General features: G+C 56.4%; 9 protein-coding genes across 9 annotated transcripts; 4 read left to right on the top strand and 5 right to left on the bottom strand.

Annotated features, from left to right (window-relative positions):
- Nucleotides 1–640: 640 nt before the first annotated feature.
- On the bottom strand, nt 641–1,396 carry B0I36DRAFT_249094 (uncharacterized protein; the record flags this gene model as incomplete). Its single annotated transcript, XM_046150447.1, has 2 exons — nt 641–942; nt 1,009–1,396. The coding sequence occupies 2 exons, from the start codon at nt 1,394–1,396 to the stop codon at nt 641–643; spliced, it is 690 nt and encodes a 229-aa protein (XP_046009843.1).
- Nucleotides 1,397–2,378: 982 nt separating this feature from the next.
- Nucleotides 2,379–2,921, top strand: B0I36DRAFT_352458 (zinc-binding domain-containing protein; the record flags this gene model as incomplete). The annotated part of the gene is made up of 1 exon (XM_046157110.1): nt 2,379–2,921. The coding sequence occupies one exon, from the start codon at nt 2,379–2,381 to the stop codon at nt 2,919–2,921; it is 543 nt and encodes a 180-aa protein (XP_046009842.1).
- Nucleotides 2,922–3,038: 117 nt separating this feature from the next.
- On the bottom strand, nt 3,039–5,437 carry B0I36DRAFT_415231 (uncharacterized protein). Its single transcript, XM_046162036.1, has 3 exons — nt 4,437–5,437; nt 3,942–4,360; nt 3,039–3,872 (listed from the first exon to the last, which is right to left on the bottom strand). The coding sequence occupies exons 1-3, from the start codon at nt 5,387–5,389 to the stop codon at nt 3,157–3,159; spliced, it is 2,088 nt and encodes a 695-aa protein (XP_046009841.1). The 5' UTR covers nt 5,390–5,437; the 3' UTR covers nt 3,039–3,156.
- Nucleotides 5,438–6,921: 1,484 nt separating this feature from the next.
- On the top strand, nt 6,922–7,776 carry B0I36DRAFT_352456 (uncharacterized protein; the record flags this gene model as incomplete). Its single annotated transcript, XM_046157109.1, has 1 exon — nt 6,922–7,776. One exon carries the CDS (start codon nt 6,922–6,924, stop codon nt 7,774–7,776), a length of 855 nt encoding a protein of 284 aa, XP_046009840.1.
- Nucleotides 7,777–8,134: 358 nt separating this feature from the next.
- Nucleotides 8,135–10,107, bottom strand: B0I36DRAFT_294752 (amino acid/polyamine transporter I; the record flags this gene model as incomplete). Its single annotated transcript, XM_046151820.1, has 5 exons — nt 8,135–8,778; nt 8,850–9,042; nt 9,106–9,230; nt 9,292–9,863; nt 9,947–10,107. 5 exons carry the CDS (start codon nt 10,105–10,107, stop codon nt 8,303–8,305), a joined length of 1,527 nt encoding a protein of 508 aa, XP_046009839.1. The 3' UTR covers nt 8,135–8,302.
- Nucleotides 10,108–11,505: 1,398 nt separating this feature from the next.
- Nucleotides 11,506–13,089, top strand: B0I36DRAFT_386851 (uncharacterized protein; the record flags this gene model as incomplete). Its single annotated transcript, XM_046161126.1, has 3 exons — nt 11,506–11,887; nt 11,946–12,316; nt 12,396–13,089. Exons 1-3 carry the CDS (start codon nt 11,600–11,602, stop codon nt 13,087–13,089), a joined length of 1,353 nt encoding a protein of 450 aa, XP_046009838.1. The 5' UTR covers nt 11,506–11,599.
- Nucleotides 13,090–14,847: 1,758 nt separating this feature from the next.
- On the top strand, nt 14,848–17,679 carry B0I36DRAFT_415212 (heterokaryon incompatibility protein-domain-containing protein). The gene is made up of 3 exons (XM_046162035.1): nt 14,848–15,528; nt 15,625–15,871; nt 15,981–17,679. The coding sequence occupies exons 1-3, from the start codon at nt 14,908–14,910 to the stop codon at nt 17,549–17,551; spliced, it is 2,439 nt and encodes an 812-aa protein (XP_046009837.1). The 5' UTR covers nt 14,848–14,907; the 3' UTR covers nt 17,552–17,679.
- On the bottom strand, nt 17,662–20,854 carry B0I36DRAFT_424313 (uncharacterized protein). Its single transcript, XM_046162268.1, has 3 exons — nt 20,203–20,854; nt 20,062–20,139; nt 17,662–19,994 (listed from the first exon to the last, which is right to left on the bottom strand). The coding sequence occupies exons 1-3, from the start codon at nt 20,741–20,743 to the stop codon at nt 17,809–17,811; spliced, it is 2,805 nt and encodes a 934-aa protein (XP_046009836.1). The 5' UTR covers nt 20,744–20,854; the 3' UTR covers nt 17,662–17,808.
- Nucleotides 20,855–22,407: 1,553 nt separating this feature from the next.
- B0I36DRAFT_331014 (uncharacterized protein) lies at nt 22,408–24,145 on the bottom strand. Its single transcript, XM_046154921.1, has one exon. The coding sequence runs from the start codon at nt 23,886–23,888 to the stop codon at nt 22,605–22,607; it is 1,284 nt and encodes a 427-aa protein (XP_046009835.1). The 5' UTR covers nt 23,889–24,145; the 3' UTR covers nt 22,408–22,604.
- Nucleotides 24,146–25,132: the final 987 nt, after the last annotated feature.

Raw genomic sequence — 25,132 nt, 5'->3', positions numbered from 1 at the left:
CCTGGGACCCACGCCAAGCGTTTGCCCTTGGCGGCGCGGAATATTGCAGGACACGAGCAGAGCACAAGCATAAGCACAATCAATGCCACCAGGGGCCCCCGCAACAGCGGCAACAGCAACAGCGCCACCAGAGGCTTGATTGCCGCTCGCTCGTTACTCGAGTCAGTCACGACGTCAAGATACCCCGGCGCGCAAGAATGGCATTCCTCCTCGGCGATTGCGGAATAGCCCTGCGAATGTGTTTCTCCGCAGCTCCATGGAGGTCTGCTTGGCGTGCGAAGATGTTTTGGGAGTCGGTGTAGTGGCGCTGTGCCTCGTAAGGGCAATGGACCAAGCTATCGACAGCCATTTAGCATCACAAACCTGGGCCGCTAGCTTTCTTCTGCAGTCGGTGATGCTCGAAAGACGACAAAAACAGACTCTTCACATTGCCATTGGCCTGAAGGGACGAGAGCTCTATTCCCTGGCAGTCATGCGACACAATCGATATTTCGGGCGTTTCCCCAGCTGCATTGACAATCCGTCGAAGTCTCGCCTAGGTACGTCGTATTGCTAACTAATAGAAGTTTGAAATAGAGGAGAAATCCTTTTGGAGACTCAAAAGCACATAAAACAACCAACGCGCAGGAACGTCACTCTCTCACGACGAATCCATCCGCAAAATAACCCGCAAATCATCCGGGACAACAATCTCCTCCTCGACAGGGTACAAGCCTCGCTCTGCCAGCTCCTCGTCCATGATGCCGGGCTCTCCGTCCAGCACCTGTTTCAACTCTCGCGCCGTGTCCGTCACGTCCGTGATGTCGACGATCCACTCGCTTATCCAGCGCGCCGCCACCCCGGCCGGGATCCCGATCTGGATGCTGCGGTAGTCCAGCTTCTCAAGGCGCGCGTCGCGCTCGGGATCCCACTGGACTTTGACTTTTTCCGACTTGGGCTTGTCTGTACCAGTGATCTTCGTAGCCGCTGCATCCGCGCCACTCGCGCCCGACGGGGAGGCATCTGAACCTGCGGAGGGTGCTGACGTTCCGGGCGGAGACCGCGGAGCATGCGTGGTCAGCTCCGCCATCCTCAGCAGGGTCCAGAGGTCGCCCTTGCGCATGCGCAGCGCGAGGATGCGCGCCTGGTTCGCGTCCTTGTACGAGTACCCAGCGCGGTACATCATCCAGCACCAGCTCGGCTTGATCCAGGTCATCCGCGTCAGCTTGAACAGCGGCGAGGCGTCGAGCCTCTGCGCGGCGCACGCGGCGGTGGCGATGGCAGCGTTGTAAGCCTGGTATATCGTGATAAGATCGTCATTGTCGTCGCTGCCGGACGCTGGACTTTCGGTCGTGTGGTTTGTCTTGGCTGGTCGGCAAGCTGCGCGGATCTGCCGAAATGGCTTGGTGGGTGCCATTGTGCTCGTGATCTTTGTACCCTGGCCGACTGGCCTATGTTTTGCCGTGTAAGTATCGCCTTGTAAGAAGAAAATAGTCGGCGAGAAACTCGATACTGTTCCATCTCGATATATACCACGAGCCTTTCGTGTACAAAATAGCGGGGGTGCGCTTGTTGCTGCCGGTTGACTCATTCCGGGCACTAGTTTGCTCAGCCTCGCTGTGCAGCCAGCATAGGCCTGGTCTCAAGGCTGATCAACAGGCGTTTCCAGAACCCAAGCCAAGGGAAAGTCAAAAGCTCCACGCCAACCGGCCTAGCCTGCTTCTTTTGCAACTTTGTTGGTCATTTCAAGCGGCAGGGCGAAGCCAGCTCGCCACAGGGATTGTGACGCAATTGATGCTTAGGCTGCTCTGGCGGGACACTATTCTGAAATCTGCACAGCACAGTAACAGGGGAATTTGGGTAGTGACTTGTATAAACGTTTTGAGTAGATCTTTCGATCTGAACTTGGATGGACGTAAGCAGATTTCGCACAAATGGAGAAGGATTCAAGAGCCTCACTCGAGACACCGCACATCAATTTGAGTGGCACACTGTTGAGAGCTCCATTTTGGCACGTTATCTCCATTCCACCGTTGACTAAAGTTCTGGTGATACTTCATAAACAGCTGGCAATGCTTTCAGGACAGCTGCCACTGAGTTCGTGGGGGTGTACTGCCTTGGACACTGATTGCAGTTCCCAACACACTTCACAGACCTGGCTGAGACCTGGTTGGCCTCCTGCAGGTCCACGTGAGGCGGCATATTTTAGGCCAAACCAACAATTGCAAAGACGCCTGCTGGTCCCAAATCCAAACATAAATAAGAGTGGCAATGCGGAGTCTGAACGTCTTCCACATTGATCTTCATCTTGTCATGTCAGATTGATTGTCTTCCGTGGAGTTTCAATAACCTGAAGAATAAACACGACTCGCTTCCATCACAAAGACTGTAGATGCACCATGGCACGCCGACGCTCTAGCAAGAAGTCCAACTACAATTACCGACCAATCTATACCTTCCCCGAGCTCCACGAACGGGTCTGCTCAGCCGTCGAAGATGACGACGTGGAGCCTCACTGGGTCGACAGAGACGACGACAACGCACGCGACCACGAGAACGAGTACTCGACCAATGTGATGGGCACATTCCGCTGCGAGAACGGCTCCTGCAGCAACGACAGCTGGGGCAGCAAAAAGGTCGCCATTGTCATTCGCGGGTACGAGGATGACGGGTACAACGCCGAGGTGTTCAACCAGCGCTGCAAGGCGTGCAATCAGCTCGGTGTACTCACGCTGCACGAGAATTCGTATGTCGAGCGAGTGGCGTACCGCGTCAAGAAGTGGGCGGGGGTCACGGTTGAGCAGCCTCACTATGGTCAGCCTGGCGAGGGACCACCACATGAGCGAGACTTGTGTGAGGGTTGCAAGGCAGGATATTGTTTGAGTGGTGGTGTGGATGATCTGTCTTTTGCCCAGATGTCTCTGGGCCGCCGTCATTCATGAAAACGATAGTCGATATAGTTATCAACAGACTTGATCTCATTGAAGTCGGGGAATTCGGGCGGGGTAGGAATTATGAACAAATTGCTTTAGTAAAGTAGACGAAAGCACTGTCCTGACCCTGCTAATTGCGACATCAACTGAGCTTGACATCGATGCGGCTTAGCAAGACTACGTGATTGTGATATTGCATTTGCAGAGATGCAGAAAGTGTACGTCTGCATCAAATGATCCTGCCTCATTTACCAATGTACGTGACCTGACTGGTGTATTGGTTCAGCATGGCAGACGACTCTGAGTTCGCTGCATGCTGAAATTCCTCCGTGCCTTTGTGATATCTGGCGAGCTCATCGTCACCTTTCATCGTTGGACGCTGCATGGTGCAGTCCTGCCGTGTAAGCTCATCATTCCCATTTGGCGCAATCAAAACAGGAACGCCCGTCCACCTCGCTATTCTCCAATGCTTGGGAACGTCGGAAGTGCCCTCGATCGTGTAGCGTAGAAGGTGCAGCTTCTCATCAGCCTGCCGCGCCACCTTGGTGCGCGAGTTCTCGTACCGGTGTCGCAGGTCGCTGAGCCAGTCGAGGATCTCGACGAACCAGAAGCTGGTCAAGACGAGCAGAACCGAGACCCCAATGATGATGATGACTCCCACCATGCTAAAGTTCTGGATATGGGCGGCATCATCGATAAGCTGGTTGTTGCACTGTGACTGCAGAGTCGCAATCATGTCGTGGGTGAAGCCCCGGCGGGTTATCAGCTCGTCGACGTCGTCGAACGGGGAGAGGACCTTGAGGACGTCGAGATTGCTGCTCTTGCGCACGTACTCGTCGGTAGTGGCTTGGTAGTCAGCCAAGGCTGTTTCAAACCAGCCAGCAACTTCCAAGTGCCACTGGTTGTCATCAAGGCCGGACGACTGGACATTGAAGCGTGCTTTGCTGTTTGCGAATAGAGCTTTGGCATTCAACAGCCGTCAGTCATTAGGCTTACACTGTTACTTTTTCCAGGTGTCGGCGAGCTTACCTGCAGTATTCATGCCGACAACGCTATCCATGATGCTGATGGAGGACCGTGGGTCAAAGGAGATTCTTGCCGCTGTAGCCCGCTGCGCAGCATTGAGGCCCAGCGCTTTCTTTTGGTCAGTTGCGTCCCTTGCCCAGGCGGCAGCACCGCCCCATTCTGTGCAGCCAGCGCTCGCATCCGATGCCTTGCACCACCGGTATTGCTCTGCGCATACCAGCGTGTTGACCCACACGTTGCCCTCGTAATAACCTCCGCCACTCGGAAGATCAGCCCTAAACAAGAGATCCTTCACGGGGGTCGGGTATCTGACGCCGTTCTGGCTGAGGAAGATGATTCCTTGGTCCGCATCGGTTCTGGCAATGCCCTCAACCGGATGCCACAAGCCCTCGTCAGTAGACCCGGCTAGTCCATAAGTGACGCTGTTGATCAGAAGATTGTTGTCAGCTTTTATACACCTTGGTCTGGCGTAAAGGCGGCTGCTGGCGCCCTGCTTACTCTATCTGATACCCCATGGTTTGGTTCCAGTGGCCAATTGGGAATCTGTATGTGGGAGCGGTGCTATTGGGAAGCCCGGTTGGTCCAAGCCGAAAAGAAATGTATCTCTCGCTTGCCGTGACAAAGTACTCATTCTCGACTACAGAGCATGTCGCTTTGTGCTGCAAAGCAATGCGGTCGGAGGGAGGCGCATTGATCCCAAGATGGAGATGAGAATCGAGCCTCTCGGATGTCAGACTGATAGTCGCGTTGGATTCGTTGAGGCAGTATGTGCTGTTAGGCAGCGCGCATGGCACGTTGGTCTCGAGCTTGTATTCGAGCTTTGGTTTCATGAAGATGGACTTGAGAGGGGCGGTTCGGGTAGCGTCTCGCATGGACAGGGCGTAGGCGCGTGCTTCGACTGTATCGTTGGTCCATTTCTCCGTCAAGAGGTCGTGAAATTCATCTTGATCGGCCGGGTCGCCAATTGCTTGGTCGTTTGGGCGGTTGACCACGAACCCACAGCGGTCGGGCTTGGCTCTGACGATGGCCCGGTCTGTTGCCTCGTTCGCGACCATCGAGGTCAGCAGCGAGGCGGCGAAAAATGCTCCCCATATCAGAACGCCCGGCAGTGCGACCATCAAGGTCCGCCGCCCGCGTTTATAGCCGGGTGTGTGCCTCCAGGCTATAAACAGCGATATGGCATCCAGAGCAGAACGGAAGCCGCTGGGCGAGTTGCGCAGCGAGACCTGCTGTTGAAGGCCGAAGATATCGGTTGTGGGTCCTCCTCGGGCCATATGGGCGTGGATCAGAAGGGATATGATATTCCACGCCGACGCACCCGCAATCGTCAAAATGGTCGAAAGGAAAGAAGTGATGTAGAATCCGTGCTCGTTGGGAACTGTAATGACCCAGCCCCAGGGCCCCATGGATGAGTGGTCGTACCACAGACTCCATCTTGAAATGTCCGCCATCTCTGTTTAAAGAGGCGTCGTAGCAACTGGTTTTCTGAGCACAGAACCCGCAGGTATGATTGTGAGCTGTTCAATGAGCGCCATGCGGCTGCACTGGTTTCTCGGAGCTTTATATCAGTAGGCACGCTGACACTCACTACAGACTTATCTCCGCGAGGTCAGCAGTGCATCGGTATTCCAGTGGCAGTGCAAATATTGTCTCCAGGGGTGTGCAAACCCAGCTGGAGACATCGAAGGTATACCCGTGGCGATTTTGTGCTGACATGGCAGCCAAACCGCGATGCAATAGTAGACACCTGACCTGGCAGCCCGGGGGCGCCTGCACATAGGGCTATAATTATCCAATGCTCGCAAAAGCCATACCCAGCTTGGCAGGTATGTGGGCAAGGCGGCCCACAGTAAGCGTCGTCTGGCTTGCCCATTCGCCAGCCCTATCATGTTGAGGTTGGGATTGTGACATTGCCAAGAGATCCTAGGATCAACTTGGTGGGGGCCATTTGAGGCTGTAGCTCACAGCCACGCCCAGAAGATTACCAGGCTTTCAAGAGAACGACACTATACCGGATCTCTGGCCATTATAGGCCGGCGACCTGGCCCGATGCCGCCCCGAACATAATTAGACCCCCTGCATGAAGGGAGGCTCTTCTGTCCCGACACCACATCCGGAGCGGTCGTGTCGATGCACGTGGAGGACAAGGGTTATGCTGACTGCGAACTGGCCCTGACGTATCCGGAAAGGGTCCTTGGGGGCCAAGGATTGCACCCTTTGTCTGTCTACCAGGACAGTTGATGACCATTGCGTGTCACCTTGAGTGTGATTTGTTCCCAGCTTCTCCATTCCCAGAGACTTCGCTTCATCCATTATTCTAGCCATCCAGCAGGAAGCAGGATGAGCTTGACGCTCCTAAGGTGGTAATGAATCGATCGAGGATGATAGATGTGACGCCGAGTCTGGTGTGGGCGAAGGCATATTTATCCATCGCCACTTTCAACGCCTTAAAAGGTCTCTTGGCTCCGCTCGAGCCTTACCTGTCGTGTCACGCTGGTGCAGGCGGGGACTTCATGGACCCTGTTGTTGCATAATCCGCACACGGATCAAATTTGCAGGTGTGCCGTCCCAGTTCCGTAGCGGCTTGACTTCCGGCCTTCTTGGTGCTGTGGAGCACCGCTTTCATGGGAAGTAAACTGTCATTGCCAGTGATCCTTGGGTGAAGAATAAGTGATTGTTTCGTGCGAGAGTCTATAGCATGCAATCGCAGCTCTTGCTCCTCATCACAGCAACCATGAACAGCACGACCAGTTGCGAGCCAATCCAGGTAAACTGCTTCAGACAGTCTCCTCTGACCTCGTGTTTATATGATGCACCTGCCCACAAACCGCCAGATTTCCGCTCGTTGCCAACCTATTCGCATCATCCTCAACACCAGCGAACAGCGGGCCACCTTCCGAACGTCACCAACATACACATCACCAAGATGCCAGTCTTTCACTCTCCCTTCCTTTATCCATTGCCGGACAACGTGACTCTCTCCATGGCTTCGCCTGCAAATTCCCATGCCGAGCTCGTAACGCAGGACTTTTCAGCTGCCACAGTCAGTCGCGATTTCCTGACCACCCGCGCCCCCACAACCACATCAAGAACACCTCCTTTGTTCACCGGAACCAGCTCTTCGCTTTCGTCACCAACCGGAACACCTTCTGCGGCCGCGGAATTGACATCCTTCCACGGCGCGACAGTCGACCACACCACAACAAGACTGGCACAGCCGCCTCTGCCCGTCTCTACAATCTCTACTTCGCCAGTTTCCCACGATACCAGCGACAGCGCAATCGCAGACTTCAAGCCCGGCGGAAACCAGTTCTGGATCATCATCGGCATCCTCATCGTGGGCGTCATCGTGCTCTCCGCGTGCGTCTTGGCGCTGTCGATCTGCCGCCGCCGCCAGTGGAAGCGCGACCACGATGTCCGCGATCTCGTCGAGGCCGGGGCTGACTGCACCGAACCAGGCTCCACCGAGCACAACGCCTCGGAGCAGAACAGCTCTGCCGGGGCTTCTTCCGCTCGCGGGCATGCTTCATCCTGCTGGGCACGCCTTGGCGGAATAGTTGCTTGCATTCTGACTTGCCGCGCTGATAAAGGCAAGGAGTCAGCACAGCCTGAGCAAGAGAAGCGTTGTCTGTCTTGCGGGAGATTGCTTGAGGAGGGAGCCCAGAACGGGGAGGGATTTCCTGCCAGCAACGACACAGGTAACCGCCATCCCGCTGACGGCGAAACAATCGTCAGCACCAGAGACGCCAGTGAACAGTCATCCTGGCGTCTGGCAGTGTGTCAGGCATGCGTGGTGAAGCACAGCGGGATCACGGACCGGCTTAGATGTGGTAACTGAGTCTTAATCGGCGAGAAAAGCCGATGAGCAACGTTCGTTTATGAGTGTTGGTCGCTGTTATGGGTTGGTGCTGCAATCGCAAGTCCTCAGGATGGGCAGTCCAACGATTGAGACAGCGCCTGGAGTGCTAAGAATACGGGACCGCCAGGAGAACTTCGAGGGTTTTGGTATTGTCGTGAAAGAGAGATCGCTCACAGGGAAAGAATTGGAGTGTACCGAAGAGTTTTCGTTGGGCACGAATGAAGCTGTTAGAGGACAAACCCCCATGCCTTCCTTGTTTGAGCTCATTCAATACAAGTTGATCAACACAACTGTGGCTTGGGCCTTCGGCAAGGGGAATATCATCCTGTTTGCTCACGGTCAACATAGCGGGAGGCGCAAAACAGAACGACTGTCACACAGCACTCGTCCATCAATGAGTTATTTCGACAGCAGGGCATGAGTCTTCTCTCACTTCCCACACTGGAAGACCTTGTGCTCAGATCTATACTCGCTGTCAGAGTGAAATCTACATGCTGGTAGTCGCCTATTCCCCAGCCAAACGTAAGACAATCTCGACAACCTTTTGATTCGGCCCAGGCCAGTGCTTCTTGCCCCATGCGTACCACATCCCGATCGCGCCGATCATCACAGCACCGAAGACGGGACCTGAGTAGTTCATGGTGGTGGCTGTGACAGGGACAGTTGTGGGGAAAGGCAGCCAAATCATGGTGTACAGAGTGTGCACGAGGGAGTATACATTGAGAGGTAGCCCCCAGCGACCGAGGTTCCACTGCCCGACCTGGAATCCAGTAGTCAGGCGGGCATACAGAACAATGCTCAGAATGATGGCGTAGCTGAAATAGATTGCCAGCGTGGCGAGCGAGGTGATGGCACCGAGAGCGACGTATGTCTCCGTGCCCAGGTTGAGAAAATTGAGCACGACGACAATGGCGCAGGTAAGGAGGACAGCCCGTAGAGGAACGCGGGTCTTGGCGTCGACATGGCCAAAGTAGCTCGGCACTGAACATTTTGAGATCGATCATTAGCCACGGAAGTGCAAATTCTGGTGGCCTGTATATCCGTTGACTTACACCCGCCATCTCTAGCCCACGCCCAGGTCAGTCGCGACGCGGATGAGTAGACCGTCATGCCAGCGCACATCAGTGCAATGGAGACGCCAGTACCGATAACGGTGGCAACCGTTACTGAGCCTGTAGAGGTTACGATGAGGTAGATAAATGGGCTGGACGATGAAAGCATGTCCTCAACAGGAGGCATACATGCCTGGAACACCAATTCTGTTAGCGACCGGCTAAGACAGAGTCAGAGCTTGCGTTGAAAACTTACCAAGAATGTCACTACCGCGATGAGACCAGTAACTCCGTTTGTGGCAATAGCCCAAACCATTGCCTTGGGCACAACACGCTTCGCATCCTTTGTCTCTTCACCCATGTGGATGATACCTTCAAAGCCTATGGTTTATTAGTACTTAGCTCAGAGTGGTGAGTCCGCCTACAAGCACAGCCAACGTACTAATGAATGTCCAGAGGTGTGTCAGCATGCCGACGTTCCAGCTGACGAAGCTGTTCTCGTATCCAGACGCGGAGCTCATTGTGAGAAAGAACTCTGGGCCGTTCCGCGGCGACAGCATCCAGAGCGCAGCGACCGTGATGATGAAGAAGCAAATGTTGAGGATGCCCGCAACCAGCTCGATCCAAGGCACACTACGGAACCCCCACAAGTTGATGGCAGTGTAGAGGCCGAGTGTCGCGATGATGATGAGACATGTGCGCCACCCAGTAGCCTCATACTCCGGGTTGTTGATCTGGATTACGCCATGGAGAAGGACAGTGTTCGAGTTCAGGCACGTTGCGAGGAAGAAGACATAGCCAAGCCAGGTTGCCCAGCCCTGCATCCATGTCACAAACATCTTCGTGTTCGGAGTCGCCAAGTAGTATGTCCAGTAATACTGCGCACCAGCAATGGGCAGGATTGATGCAAGTTCGGCAAGGCAAGCTGCCTGAGTAAGGGCGCCGATAACTACAATCAGGTAGTTGAAGAGGAATGCGACTGGACCACCGTTCAGTAGGCCATAGTACATGGAACTAGAATGCGGCCGAAATGTCAATAGGCGACTTGCAAGCACTAATGGCACTGGTATACGCGGGCGTCTCGCAAGACAACTCACCTTCCCATGGCAATCCAGGTCACAAGGTACATAAGCGAGAAGGCGTAGAGCTGGGGCAGTGTGAATAGCTTCCTTGTTCGTGTCTGCTTTTCGAGCACTGACGCATCGTCACGAGGGGACGACGACACCCCATGCGCCGCCACGACCGTCACACTCCCCATTTCGATCTCATCGCCAGCCATCGCGACGCCGAGGATGAGGGAGAGCTGGCTACTCCTCGGATATCTGTGAGGAAAGAGGGACTGCGTTGTGGTAGGCTCTTTGTTTTTGTCGTAGGAGGAGAGAACAGGTGAAGTAGACGAGGAACTAACCGGCAACGTCAATTGTACCAGATACAGTTCATCTATAGGAGGATCGCCTACGCCGTACAGTAGGCGTATATGCAGGGTGTGTTACACGCAGGCCATAGCCGAGTCAGGCAGCAATGCAGCACTTCGGAGCTTGCAGTTGGGTCGAGGGGTTGGGGCTTCCCAATTCGTTATACTTCGATTGCATAGTGCTGATCCTTGTATCCAAGACCCTGAAGACTGGTTCTGTCGGACCGGCATTTGCCTAGGCAAAACACCACTGGTTGTCGCGTGTGTATCAGCCCCTTTCTCAAGCAGTGAAGGCTTATCTCTTGCTAGTCGCTGACTGTGGCGGGATCGTGCAGCCTCTAGGTAGAGAAACCCGGGTCCAGCGCTACGTTAGGGTCGCACGGATATTGGTGGCGGCCACATGCCTTGGTCGTTGTGGTTTGATTGATTTCTCCCAGGAACACCTGTGTGCCAGACGTTTGAAAGCATGGACCCTTGCCTTGGCTTCCTTGCGCTCCAGCATATAAACTTCAAGCACCCACGGGGGGCTGAGAAGGAGTGGAGGGCTGGCGTTGGTGTACAGGGTTTCCTTTCGATGGTCTTGGTCCGGGGATGGCCGTGATTGGAACAGAAGTGGTTCGACTAATTGGAGAGGCACCATGGAACAACAAGGGCATCCCTGACTGGTAAGGCCAAGCCGGGGATCCGCTCCGGCCGAGATCAAGGGGCAACATCCCGCAGAGAATAAGGTTTGACCGGTGCCTAGGGGTCCCCGGCACAAAGGCTCCTTATCGTGATGGCTTGCCAGGCAGATGGGATCTCAGCCGAACGGCCGGTGAGCCGGAATGGCCTTAGTATATGGCGATCGTCTCTTTTGACCAGTATCTTAGCTGAATACGAGACACGGGTGAAGGACTCCAGCGAAATGAGTTTTATGGGCCGTTATTTGGGTTCATTGGTTTATTCCGACGAGCTGTTGTCCCCTGAGATAGGGTCAAGCGCCTCCCTCCTTTTTGGCAGCTCACACCATAATGCAGAGCAGCCCTAGCGTTGTACCGGCTGAGAAAGCTAAAATTGGAGGCGTGTCAACATTCCAAACAGGATACGACTCATGAGCAAGCCACCTGGAGTGCTGCACTAATAAGAATAATTCGAACCCTATTGCAGCGTCCTCTTTTGCAACTACCAGCATATCCCACTGCATGGACAGCAGCCGGAGCTCCTGCATGCAGTGGTTCATATAAGCGGCGCCAGCCATTTGCAGGCGCGGCCCAGCCTACCGCACCTCGCAGATCATTTCTTTCGTCCTCCATGGCAGGCTCTATCCTTGGCCCACTTCCACATTGTTTTCCATACAATGGGGCCTCGGAGCACCACGAGTCCCTTCTTTGGACTGAACGAGTCTGACCATTCGGGAGTCCTGGCTACAGTCGTGGTCGTGAGCCAAGTGATAACTCTCTTGACGCTCTCGTTCCGACTGTTATGGTCGAGGCATTTGCAGACATTGAGGAACTACGACCACGCTCTCTGGGCTGCATTCGTGCTGTTACTTGTGCAAAGTGGGCTCACCATCTTTGTCGCCAAGCTGGGACTGGGTAAACACACTTCAACGATTGAGCATGGTGTTCTCGATCAGATCCGCAAGGTATGTCCCTACAAGCCTACCATATGATCACTGCATGCTGAGAGGTGTTGCGTTTCAGGTTCAGTATGCGATATGGCTCGTCAGCATCTTGGTGGTCCTAGCCACCAAGACCTGCATCTGTCTTTTCATCCAGACGATCAACACTTTCGCAGGCGTCAAGACTGCCAACACTGTTCTTCAAGGTCTCATTGGGGTGTTCTTTCTGTCGACTTTCCTGGCCACGGCTTTCCGTTGTCCGTTGCCAGACCCATGGTTCGCGTCATCAAAAGCGACATGCTCTGCAGCTGCGCCGATCTATTTGTATACAATGGCGACGAGCATCATCACCGACGTGCTCGCTACCACGTTAGCAGTAACAATGATTGTGAGGGTCCAGACAGGCGTGCAAACCAAGGCAGTCGTCATCGCTCTCTTTGGTTCCCGCATCATGTAAGTGCCGTCCGGGAAAGTAAGCCCGCTCCAATTCAAGATGACAATTGCGCTGACGATTTAATTGCTACGTACTTAGATGCCCGTTTACCACAATCCCCACGCTCTCGTACGGTTCCTCACATATCTACAACGGCGACGAAACTGATTTCACCTGGGACGCGCTCTCCCCGCTACTGTGGCTGACCGTCACCTGCCACCTCTCCGTTATCACCGCATGCGTCCCGACACTAAAGAAACTCTTCGACAGCCTTCTTGGCAACACCCTGTCCATCACGATTGATGCCCCGTACCAGCTCGAGCGCATCGATGGCAGGACCGGCTTTAACATCACCGAGCGCGACGAAATAACAGGCTCGGGCCGGGCCGGTGGAAGTTCTTCGGCTCGCGGCAGATATGGCCTGAAATACAGTAAGAACAGCCGGTCGCAGAGCAGCAGGGGCAGTGGGTTTGGTTGGAAGGGGGTGCCGGGCGTGCCCACGAAGAGTAGCATCGACCGGCCCAGTTTCTTTGGCGGTAGTCTTCGGCTAGGCGTCACTTCAACGACCGTGACGTCACCTCATCAGGCAACGGAAAGCCATGCGGGCGGTGGGTTCGAAAGTGTTTCAAGGCTCGGTGACAGGAGAGGTGGCAACAGCGATAGCGCTGTGAAGGAACAGAGTGAGAGTGTGAAGGGTCTGACGGAGGGGGTCATCATGGTTCGTCAAGAGGTCGATGTTCAACATGACCACGGTGCGGATCACGATTCATGGTCTTTACGGGACAGCCGATGACTTAGATTTACGCCTACCAACTTCTTGACCTGCCTTTCTTCTCGTCGTTCATACTCGAAATCCAACCTTGAGCATTTGATCATTGTGTCATCAACTGAGTTGACGAGCTTTGATCGATAAGCCCTTTCCAGAAGCGAAGCTCGAGAGGCTTGGCTTGCACTCGATCGAGATGGTGTTACGATATTGTTTTTCTCGCGGATCGGGATGTTTGTGCCATCTCCGATACAATAGAGCGTGCAGGTCTGGGACTTTGCAGTAGGACTAGTTAAGCCAACAGCCTCGCGGTCTCTGGCTGTAAATTAGCAGCACCCAATGCAGTCTAGAATTTGCGCTGCGTGCAAGAATCATTGCTCCTGGGGAACGATCGCGTAGGTCCCAGCCCGTACGACGGGTGGGCGATGCGACAGCTTTTCTCTGCATCTTGTTGGCTCGAACCCGTGTACGTAGGAATAAGAGTTGTGAAGCCATTCCGGGGGTTGGTACAGGAGCAGCACTGCATACCTTGAGAGCGCGATCCCAGTCACCCTCGCAACAATCTGTACGTGAGGTGAGTGCTCCTGCAATGACGCGGATCAGTCGACCAGACTATCTTATGAGCTCGACTTGTGGCAGGCAGAGTCTGAGGTTGTTCTCCTGCATGTGACTTAGATTTGCGGCCCTTCGTGGGGTCATTTGAGCAAGGTATTCAGAATGCTTTCCTTATTATCGTCAAATAGGTGGTCACATTGAGCCAATGACTTGATGCATCAAGGTTATCCGACGAGTCACAGCGCCACCTATTCGAATACGTATTCAACCACCCCAAAACAGTCACCTCAACTTCAGCAAGCAGCAGGTTTGCAACAGCAATCTCTGACATTGAGTTCGTGTCCGACGAGAAGTTTGAGGTCATCAAGAAGTCGTCTACGACAGTGACAGTAGGGAAGGTGGGTCATGATGCGACCCCACTCCTCCACGAATGGATGAGTCAATAACAAACATGGCCGGGTGAATCACGAAGCCGAAGAGATTTAGGTAGTTTGGCGTTAGTTGTTGTTCAACAGCCGAGAGCTATGATAGATGGTGAAATGCCAATGTCGTTTCATTTCGAAGTCTTTCACTGGCTATGCACAGAACCCTCGACTCAATGTGTGCTATTCAAAGGGGTCATTCCTATTTGCAGTATCGGCCTATAGTCCAAGTTAAGCACTTTCCAGTCGTCATTGTGGAATATGCTCTGAAACCCAATCCAGACAAGCAAGGTCATCAATCAGCGGTCGGGGTTTAGGAAACGTGATGCAGGACGCTATATGGGACACCTCAACTGTTTGATGTTTACTTGTCTCTTGGTTTTTTTTTTTTTTTGTTTCTGCAAACAGCTTTTGGTAGCGTGTAGGTTGACAAACTTGTTGGCTGAAGTCTGGCGCTGACTGCATCCAGCCATGATCGCGGAAGTGCTTGAAGTCCTGTCTACCTCACCTTCTGGATCCCTCCGATGGCTGTGCATATTGGTCTCGAGTCTCAAAGCGGAATGACTATCCACATTTCCCAGTTGAAGGGTGGAGGTGCAACCTCAAGGGTCTGGCCACGGCTGAGGACAGGGATGTTCCAGCCGATGGGAACACGACGACGACGCTAATGCATGCCCTTTCAGCTCCCAATGCTGGCTGACCTTGCCGTGTGGTATTCAGCTTTCAGCCATCATTGTCTCAAACTAACACGTCATTTCACAACCTCTCATCTTCTCATATTTCGTCTCTTCATGGCCGTGGTCTACTCGTTCGTTTCCACCTGCTGCGAAGGGTCGTGGACAGGCATGACCATCATCCCCCTGACAGCATGTCATTTCTCGCCATCTGGATAGCGCTAGTCCGCAACAGAGCCATATGGTACTGGAAGCGTATCACCAGCCTCGTCAGGACGCCGCTGCATTTGCTACTGTCGCCTCGGTACACCTACGAATCCGTGCAGAAGGAGGATGGCACGCAGATCCGGCTCCTCCACCTCTCTCCGGGACTGGGGCCGCTCCGCATGGCGCTCAAGCGGGTGCAGCTCCACGATCCCCAGCAGGCTCGGTACGAGGCCATCTCGTACGCGTGGGGCGACTCGACCCTCACCGAGAGCGTCTACTGCGACGACAGGCGCCTCAACATCCCGGCCAGCCTGTACGTCGCGCTGCGCCAGCTGCGCCCTGCCGACCCGGGCGCGGCGCCGCGGGTGCTGTGGGCGGACGCGATATGCATCAACCAGCGCGACACGGACGAGAAGAACCACCAGGTCGCGCTGATGGACCAGATCTATGCCAAGCCGACAGGTGTGCTCATCTGGCTGGGCGCGGACACCGAAGGGCTGGAGAATGTGGCCTCTGCGATTGAGCAGATGCGCAGCCTCCTGCCTGCCGAGACGTATGACGCCGAGGAGCTTGTCGAGATATCGCAGAACTACTACTCGGAAATGGCGGTAGGTTTTTGGAGATCCTGTCTCCCTGTGTCTCTCACGCTAGTGCTCTGTGTGTGTGTGTGTGTGTGTATATGTGTACTGACTTTGTCGTTTCAGAACCTGCGGACGGAGGGCAAGATCGAACAGCATTTCCACACCAACGACTGGGCCACCATCAACAAGCTACTCACCCGCCCATGGTTTGATCGCAAGTGGATCATCCAAGAGGTCCTCATGGCTCCAGAGGATGTGCCGCGGACCCTCATCAGCGGTGACCTCGAGCTGCCGTGGGAGAGCCTCGCGTCGCTGGGTTACTCGATGGCGGCGTACGGGATGACTGTGTCAGCATCGGGGATGTCATGCCGTAAGTGTTGTTCCCATTGCCCTCATCTCGCCGTGTGGTGCTTGTGTATCAGCACCATGCCCCAGGAAACATAATCATGTATTATACAGCTGACACCCCCCTGAAACAGTCTATGGCTACCCACTCACGATCGGCACATTCTACGCCGACAACGCCCGCCCCCTGCGGTCGTTATTCAACGCGCAGATCATCAAGGTGATCAAGCGCTATCTCGAGTCCGGCACGCTGCTCGACTGCATCATCGCAACGGGCCTGTTCGCCAGCACCGACCCGCGGGACCAGGTCTACGCGCTGCTGAGCCTGGGCTCGCACAACGCCTCCTTCAGGGCAGACTACCACCTCAAGCCGGCCCAGGTGTGCCTGCAGTTCGCCCGCTCCACGCTCGTCGAGGACCAGAACCTGAAGTGCCTCGGCATCGCGCCGCACCGCAACGTCACGCTGCCCGGGGTCACGGTGCCGGACAAGCGGCTCCCGGGCCTGCCGTCCTGGGTCCCGGACCTGACCATGCCCGTCCACGACGACCCCCTCGCGAGCTACAGCATCCGCGCCCCGCTCTTCCGCGCCGGCGGCGACCCGCGCCAGCCTGTCCACGGGTACCGCGTCCGGGTCTCGGACGACGGCAAGGTGCTGCATCTCCGAGGCCGGATCGTGGCACGGATCGACGACTTCGCCACGAGCCTGACTCGTATGCCGTTCCCGACGGACGAGGACGTCGCGCCGAAGCAAGGGTTCGTGCAGCGCGTGAGGATGAGATACAGGAACTGGTTCTGGCAGTGCCAGGCGCTCGCGTTCCCGGTTCCCCCAGAGTCGCCAGACGGTCCTCCTCAAGACGCTTCATCCTCTGTGCCGGCACCGCCAGCGCTTCAGCAGGACGCAGAAGAACAACCAAAACCGCCCACCTGGATCCCCCTGACCCCAGCCCAGAGCCGCCAGCAAGCCCACTACCGCAGCCAGCCCCAGTCAGCCAAGCGCTCCTTCGCGCTGGCCCTGCTCTGCGGGAGCGTGGGGATGCGCGACCCCGTGCCCCTGGCCGTGCTCGACACCTTCATCGAGTACATGGACTTCCTGACCGACCTGTTCACCGCGCCCAGCACGTACGTCTGGCGCACGGAGCAGCCGGAGCTGCGCGAGCGCCTGGTCAGGCATGGCGGGCTGATCGAGGCGGCGCTGAACGGGCTGAGCATGGGGCGCAAGTTTTGCGTCGCCACGATGATGGTTCCCCCCGGCGGCGGCGGCGGCGGCGCTGAGGCCGGGGCTAGTGGGGATGGGAAGTCGGAGGGGAACTTGTCGTTGTCGTTGACGTCTTCGTCTTCGTCGACGAAGACGTCGTCGTGGACGGGTGACGAAAGCAGAGAAGGCGGGCGGCAGGAGGGAGAGGAGGAGGAGGAGGTTGCCACGGCGGACAGCGCGAGAAGCGGGATTAGGACGAGGACGAGTATGAGGAAATGGGGCATGGTCCGGATCGGCGCGGAGAAGGGCGACGTCGTTTGCGTCGTGTCGGGTGCCGAGGTGCCGTACGTCCTCAGGCCCGTGGCGGCAGTTGATGATACGGGCGAGCACAGAGAGTCCCGGAAACCGCAGAGGTACACGCTGGTTGGGGACAGCTACCTGGCGGACATGATGCACGGGGAGGTGCTCGAGGACAGTCGGTTCGAAGAGGTCGAGATAGATCTAGTGTAGGTACTCTAGCCTTCCCTCAAGTACGATAAACCATACGCAGCGGGCTGTGCACGAAATCAGACATGATAGCGCTTGAGTTCACTAGGTCACGTCATGCTTCACTGAGTAGCATTACAGTCTGTTTCTTACATATATATATATATATAACTAAAAGTGGTATCAAACAATGCCGTCCATACTGGCATGTATATGCTCAATGACATCCCTCGCTTGCTCCGTACGTATTGATACACAATCTGCAGATGTAGCCAACTCGCTCACTCCTCGATCCCATTCACCACCCTCAGCGCCCTCCGCGGTCCAAGCACAACGCTGAAGAAACTCGGCTCCCGGCCGTCCATGAAGCCGTCCTCGGACGCGCCGCTCGCTGTGCTCCGGGTGGCAGTCGACTTGTTCCTGTTGATGCCTCCCCCACCACCACCACCATTAGTCGCGCCACCAGCATTGACACCACCATAGGCACCAGGGTCATATCCCAGCGCGCCTGTCCCCCACGGATTCCGCTCCATGCTAGGCCGTGGCATGCCGCTGCCGGCAGCGGCAAAGGCGGCAGCCCCCGCGGAGCCGGGCCCAGGTAACGGAGGAGGTGCGGCACCACTGCCTGCGGCGCTGCCAATCACTCCCGGCACATTGACGCCACTGCCGTTGGCACTGCCGCTGTGCCGGCCGGCACTGCTGCTGCCCCCCGCTGCGCCGCCGGGTCCACCGCTCCCGCTGACTCCCGTCATGCCGGACCCGGGACTCACGTCCGCCCCGCTGCCGTCGAGCATCCACTTCGGCTCGCCGAGCGTCTGCTGGCCGACCCAGGCAAACTTCTCGCCGCTGTCCTCGGCACTGCTGGATCCGCGTCGGTGGTGGCGACGGAGCTTCTCGCGCATCAAGCCGCCCATGCCGCCGCCTACGGCTCCGGTCTCGGGACCAAGCAGGTGGTCCTCGTCGTTGTTGTAGCTGTTGGCAACAGCCATGTGGCGCTTGTACGCATCCACTTGGCGCCGGTACAGCCAGGCACAGAAGCCGAGATAGAGGGCTGCAGCACCGAGGAGACCAGCGATGACGCCGGCCGCGATGAGGCCCCCGTTGGGTCCGCCTGGTGCTTCATGGCTGGTGCTGCTGCCGCTGCCGCTACCGCCGCCGCTGCCCGCTCCACCGGTGGCGCCTGGGGAGCCGTTCGTGACAGTGGCTGTCTGACCTGGCGCAGTGATCGTGAATACGGGTGCTTGCCCTGTGGCGAAAGGCCCAGCAGTGGGTGTGCCAACGGCCGGCGCCGTGACTGTCGCGCCGCCCTCGGATGAACCGCCGATCACGGACTGGACGATGCCAGGAACTTGATAACCAAAAGAGCCAGCGAGTACTCCATTGTCAGAATGGGCATCCGATGCGTGATCGCCGGCAGTGAATGAGCTGGCCCACTCGAGCCTGGACGCGTCAAAGTTGTAGATGCCAGGACTGTCGCAGGAGCTGGTGTCCCCAGTGAAGCCGCCCCAGACGACCAGCTGCCCGTCTCGCGGAGCGCACATGTGCCCTGACCTTCCAAGTGGCTGTCCTCCGCCAGGAAGGTCGACCTTGATCCATGTGAACGACGGAATCGTGAGAATCCACATGTCCTGGTACTGGGTCTGCTGGCCATATGGGAGCAGGTTCTGGCCCCCATACATGTAGATGTTGAAGCTGCTCGCATCGGGTGCGGAGAAGACAACGGCGCAGGGGTTGACACGCACGCGCGGGGCCTCTCCGTGTGTCTCCTGGAGGTACCATTCGCTCGTCTTGATGTCGTAGACATCGATGGTCGACATTGACGCAAATGCATCCTGCGTCTCTCCCTCAGTGACAACACCACCTCCGAGTCCGAGGAGAATTCCCATGGGGCCCCAGCCAGGCACATAGACCAATGCACCGTCGGCTCGTTCGGTGAAGCCGGCGTCGTCTTGTATGCCGCCAAGTGTAATATTCCGATAGGCGCCACCGTCCGGGGCGCCAGCCGCGTGCAGAGCGTCGACGCCATTGTTTGCGTACCCAGGATGCGTGAACTCGAGAAGGCTCTTTAGATATGTCCGGTTTGCCGTCCACCCTGGTGTCGTGTACATGTCAAGGTGGCCGCCAAAGTACCAACTGACCCCAAGTTCGGGCACCGAGATCCCCGCTCCCTCGGAAGCACCTTGAATGCTGATCCCCGCCTGCTCAGAGTAGTTACCCGCCGAAGTTTTCGGGTCTTGGAACTGTTTCCAGCTCGCCGATGCAATGTCGTACTGCCAGAGGGACATGGGCTGCGGAGTCGTAGGTGGGCTGTCGGAGTATTGTCCACCATACAAGAACAAGCGCTTGTAGTCATTCCAGAGGTATCCCAAGGATACAGCTGGAGGGCCTGAAGGCTGAGGCAGGCCTTTTAAGGGTGGGGAACTGACGTCCCACGATTTTGTCAGGTCGAGTGTGAGAAGATCATTGTCTAAGAAGGTCAACCTGTTCAGTAGTCGTCCTTAAGTTTCTGTCTGCTGGCAGGTCTTAACACTCACTCCATTGATTCTCGGTTTGGCCGCCCTCCGTTTTGCTGCGGCCGCCATAGTAATAAAACGTGCCGTTGAGAAGGGCCCCTTTTATCGTTTTAGCATTGTTGGCGATGCTATACAATATCGGACAGAACCACGGAAACATACCTTGACCAGACCACCGTGCGCACACATCAGTTGGGCTGTTTTGTCTGTTGTCCAGGATGGGCTGGCTCGGATTGTTCAACGCCCTCGCATCCGCACCACCCATTTCCATCGTCTGGCGACCATTATTGTACCGCGCAGCAGGCAGCACCAGCGCGATCAAGAGGGCAATCATGGCGACCTTGGAGACACCTGACATGGCAGTGGCAGGCGGGGCGCTCGCAGCGGACTTTATCCGAGGACGTTTTGCCATTGCGAGCCGAGCCAGCCAGGCTATTCTTCCCTTGGACGAGGAATCGTCGGAATCTTCAGATCGTTCGGACGAGTGCTTCTCCCTGGGATTTGTCGTCACTGGCGAAGTTGGTGTCGAGGACGATAGGCCTGTGAGGCCGCCGAACTCCTGCTCGTTGCGTCCGTCGCAGTTGCTTTGTCGATCTTTAGCAACGTCGTCGCCTCGATTGCCAGCCTGGTGGTCTTCTGTGTTCAGATACAGCCCTTCTTCCCGAAATATTGACCGCCGTCCCTTGCGTATTTTGCTGCTCATGGGGGGTGCTGCTGAGCCCTCGCGGATGCGGTCTGATGTATTGTGGGAGTTGAATCGGGGTCGGTTCACTTGTACTCTGGGTTCCCAAGTGTGGGATACATTATGTGGACGGTCGAAAGACATGCTCAAAGTTTGGTCAGATATGCAGGCCGGCGGGAGGTGTGCCACAATATAAGGATTCGAGCCAGTTCTGCAGGTCTAGCAGCGTATGGAGCTGACATGCGATTCGCCACATGGGGTGCTGCGGGAACACGAGACCTTGCAGCAGGAAGGTTTACCCACCAGAATCGGAGAGAAAGATAAGAAGGATCGCGGGAATGGGAGATTGGGGAGTGAGGCCTGCAAGATAACGCGCTGCGAAGAGGATGAGGTCACTCCACAGCTTTTCTACGGAACGCCGTTGTCAAGCGAAGGCAGGGGCGTGGCGTCAGTGTGTATCGGAGGCAAAGGGCCGGCCTTGTCATCCAGCACCCACGCTATAATACTCCTTGACTGCTGCTGTTCTAGATCCGAGTGCTGACCCTGCCGGGCGAGCGTGGCCTGTCGCCTTCGTGGCACCAGCACTTTGACTGGTCATTCCTCAGAGAAACAAGGTCTGTTGGCGCAACCCTATGGGAAGCAAGGGTCCGGTATGGCGCTGATTGGGTGGCCGGGGCACATCATCGATGCTATGGGGAAGGGCGCTACAAGCAGATCAAGCTTGTAATTAGTGGGTGTGATGAGCCAGACCAGGTTGCGGGTGCTGGTCGTTGCTACATCGAGACCTCCAGGCCGGTGTGCTGGTTCTCCGATAGGCCCTCGTTAGCAGGGGCATGTCGCTATGACGACACCAGGTTGAGCTATCCAGTTCCAGCAGAGCCTAGCTGGCGCTGGAAAGCTGCGCAAGCAAACACAGCACACCGCCGACCGCATCGCCTGCCAGATCCTGCGCGAGCTTGCGTGCCTCGTTTGTAGCTCGTCTCAGGCTGTTTCGAGCCATCCCAAAGGGCTGGAGGAGGTGACTTGTCTTGTCCCACCCCGGGCCCCTTTAGGCCACTTTCGGTGGGCACTCTTGGCAAGGTCACAGCCCGTCTCGAGCGATGTGACTTGATTGCATCATCGACTGGGACCCTTAAGGTATTGGTCTGGTCTTCTGTAAGCGAGAGAGCCATCGGCGCGTCGAACGTCGTCTCAAAGGATGGCCTTCCCGTGTCTCACACAAACCAGAGCTCCATCAGTCTGGACTGCGCCGGTCGCCATCATGTACATAGCCCCTATTGCACCACTGTGCTGGAAGAGCTAGATATTGAGCCAATGCCACAACGACGCAACCACAGAAGAGTGTTAAGTCTGAGAAGTTTAAAACCTAAAGTGCCGCCACAACTGCTCGTCCACCAAGAAATCCGGATTCTGGGGCCCCAGATTGTGGCGACAGGGGCTGTGGCTGCAGGGGGTCGCGTCATTGAGACACGCAGCTTTGTCGCTAGTGAGACGACAACATTGCTTGCTGTCCCTTATTCCAGAGGTCCAGGTTGATAAGTTGTATGCACACACATTTAAGACTCGGCAATGCGATGAAAGGCCGAAGGCTCTCTTTGGGGAAGCCGGGGCGTCCTCATCGCCTGTGCCGCGGTGTATCCGCCAATCAAATCGGCATGCTTCTTGTCGTCGCCCATTTGAGTCGTTCAATCAAGTCAACAGTGTCATTTCACATACTTTTCTCTCACGCAATGGGAATTCATTCTTGCTTCTGCTGATGTTGATTTGTAAATGTGCCGCGATTCCCTCCAGTTCAAAGAGATGTCCGACGCCGTGCCTATGCTTGAGTTTCGTAAGGGTGCCATGAAGACAAATATACAGGATTCTGGAGCATCCTTTGGAGTCATGCGAGGCTGGCGTATCTGTTGGGTCGACCCAACGGCAGCGTTGAAGTCTCTCGGTGCAAGCCATCTGCAGTTCCGAAGTGCAGGTGTTCACTTATGGTGGTCAGGAACCGCTCAACCCAGGACACCTCGTCGGCATTGCCAGCTTGCTTAAGGCGGTCGACAGCATCGAGTGCCAGACAGATGACACGCTGCCGCTTGAAGTCGTGTGCACGTGTGCCTTCATTGCTGAAGGCGAGGGTGGGGTTCTGATGCATGTAACTGAGGGCGGCCTCGGAACGAGGACTGGTCGGATGATGCAGGTCTAGATGCGCAAGATCCAAGTCGCGCTTCCATGGGCGGCCTGATTCGACAAAGTCTTCGAATATGGTCGTGGTGGGTGCCACTCGCTTCCACGCTTCAACGGTAGCCTGCCAAGAGAGCACAGCCCAGCTATTCCTCAGGTTTGCCTGTGCGATGCGGCTTTGGTTGGATAGGATCTCATGCGCTGCGAGATAGTTGGTCAAGCCCGGATCGATGCTGCGTGCAGAATCGTTTGCGGGTGGTCTGTTCTCGTTCATCATGGCGCTGAAAAGTCGTGAGAGCGGGTGGTGGCTCATCTTGGCCGACACGTCCTCCGAGTCAAGGTGGGTAAATGACGGGCTGGCAATCCGCGCGAGCCATTCCCACGCAACGTGCTCGAGGCCCTCCGCAAACAGGAAACGGATCAGCACCGACACAAAGCCTGGCTTGGCTAGAAACCGCATGTTGGCTTCTTGGTTGGTGGCCCGCAACCACTGGAGCACACGCAGACCTGCGCCGGTGTTTGCCATATTGTAGGTGGGATCGCTGGACTCTTCAAGTGCTTTCAGGATCGTCACGAGAAACCCAAACGCTCGGTGGTTGTTCATGAGGCCCTTCGCAACGGCCGCATCGAAGATATACAGCTGATTGGGTATGGTTGTCGTCTCAGTCCTGCTGGCCACAACATTGTCGTGGGCGGGCTGTGCAAACAGCGGATTGGCGAGGATGGAGCGCAAATGCTGGTCGGTAGGCCGTGCTCCGGCGTGCGCAGAAGCCTTCGTGGGCGCGGCATCGGGGCTGCGCTGGTTCGAGCTTGCAGATGTGGTATGGTTGGAGTCTGGGGACTGCCACGGGTGCTCCAGGTCTAGGTTCTTGCGAAATGATGTCGTGATTGTGTCCAGAAGCTGCTGTGACTGCCGCTTGCTCAGAGGCAAAGGCTGGTGGATTGAGGGCAGGAGCGTCCGCTTCACTCCGTGAAGCGATGGCGTCCGGACGACCATGTTCCTCCAGCTCCTGGCTCCTGATTAGGGCGAGCTGAAGCCAAACGGAGCGCCTGGTGTAGTGGTTGGACAGTGGACTCGTGGTGGCAGGGTCGTGATGTGTACGATGCGGCTGCTGGTTATGGCCGGCGCATCGTGAACTGCCTGGTGATCAGGTCATCCTCATCGTTCGCACGCACTCGCCTGGGCGGGGGCGGGTAGCTGGGCTGAGCCAATCAAGTGGTTTTCGGAGGAACCAACCCTGCTGTGGCTCAGGCATGCCCCGCTTTAGCCACATTCTCTTGTCCAATGCTCTCGATCATGCAAGTGTCTGATCTGGACCAATCTGGGAGCTGGCTCAAAGCAAGGTTCAGAATTCCTTGGTGACGCGAGCGTGAGCACAACGCGCGTGATTTGTAGCTTGCGGCCTTGGGCCTCATCGGGTCAAGCTACCAGCACGGTAGGCATGTGCACATATCCGTGGTGCTCTCACCACTACGCGACCTGATTGAGCCTTGGCTATTCGCAGAAGGCCGGTGGTGCTGGCACATACAAGGACAAACGCATCCCGGACGCTGCGTGTTGAGGACGTGCAGATGGAGGCCAGTCCGCCTGTGCGGCCTGGTCCCCCATCCGAGTAACGGGAGAATGGAGGTGCGCCATGCGAATATCACAACAGAGGGCGGCTAGAGGCGTCCGGCCTGCTCCCGTCTCTCATGCCTAGTATCTGCGTGCTTGCTGCGTGCGTGTGAACAGTGCGGTTTGCTGGCTGTGGCGCCAGGGAGACGTCATTGTCACGAGACAGCGACCTACATGGATCCACCTCAGTCTTTGCGAGATGTGAGCGATGGTTGCTCTCTTTGCGCATCAGACTGGTTCCCATGGTGCTGCAAGCCGCGAAAAACAGCGTCCGTCAGCCCAGCATCGATGCAACATCACGCGACAGAGCGTGCAATGCAGCTCCCATGCTTGTCGTGAGATGCTGGCTCGACCACAGGAGAAGTGCCGTAGTGTGGGGTCGAATGTCGATAGGCTGAGGCTCTGGCCTGGCAGTCGCAGGCAAGCTAAGCGCAAAGGGGCCAGGGACGTGGAAAAGCAAGCAGGGGTAAGGGGTGGTGGCCAGGCACAAGGCGAGGCAACGACCAAGGCGACTGATTGACTGTCCTCGCGTGGTGCCTGGGCAATCAAGAGATCGCTGGCCAACACTGGCCAATTGGGCATCGTCCTTGCTGGCTGCGTGCAATTGAGCTCGTTGTGACATTGTA

The sequence above is a fragment of the Microdochium trichocladiopsis genome, assembly GCF_020744255.1.
Source record: "Microdochium trichocladiopsis strain MPI-CAGE-CH-0230 chromosome Unknown B0I36scaffold_8, whole genome shotgun sequence".
In the NCBI taxonomy this organism is placed as follows: domain Eukaryota; kingdom Fungi; phylum Ascomycota; class Sordariomycetes; order Xylariales; family Microdochiaceae; genus Microdochium; species Microdochium trichocladiopsis.
This window is presented reverse-complemented; position numbering and strand designations above follow the sequence as displayed.

Coding starts and splice junctions, on each gene's coding strand:
- B0I36DRAFT_415231 (XM_046162036.1), bottom strand. CDS start 5,389: ATGGCGGACATTTCAAGATGGAGTCTGTGGTACGACCACTCATCCATG. Junction 4,361..4,436: donor ACCATGGGGTATCAGATAGA/GTAAGCAGGGCG, acceptor TCTGATCAACAG/CGTCACTTATGGACTAGCCG. Junction 3,873..3,941: donor TGTCGGCATGAATACTGCAG/GTAAGCTCGCCG, acceptor TGAATGCCAAAG/CTCTATTCGCAAACAGCAAA.
- B0I36DRAFT_415212 (XM_046162035.1), top strand. CDS start 14,908: ATGTCATTTCTCGCCATCTGGATAGCGCTAGTCCGCAACAGAGCCATA. Junction 15,529..15,624: donor ACTACTACTCGGAAATGGCG/GTAGGTTTTTGG, acceptor TTGTCGTTTCAG/AACCTGCGGACGGAGGGCAA. Junction 15,872..15,980: donor AGCATCGGGGATGTCATGCC/GTAAGTGTTGTT, acceptor CCCCTGAAACAG/TCTATGGCTACCCACTCACG.
- B0I36DRAFT_424313 (XM_046162268.1), bottom strand. CDS start 20,743: ATGAGCAGCAAAATACGCAAGGGACGGCGGTCAATATTTCGGGAAGAA. Junction 20,140..20,202: donor CGCACGGTGGTCTGGTCAAG/GTATGTTTCCGT, acceptor AAACGATAAAAG/GGGCCCTTCTCAACGGCACG. Junction 19,995..20,061: donor CCAAACCGAGAATCAATGGA/GTGAGTGTTAAG, acceptor TGACCTTCTTAG/ACAATGATCTTCTCACACTC.
- B0I36DRAFT_331014 (XM_046154921.1), bottom strand. CDS start 23,888: ATGGTCGTCCGGACGCCATCGCTTCACGGAGTGAAGCGGACGCTCCTG.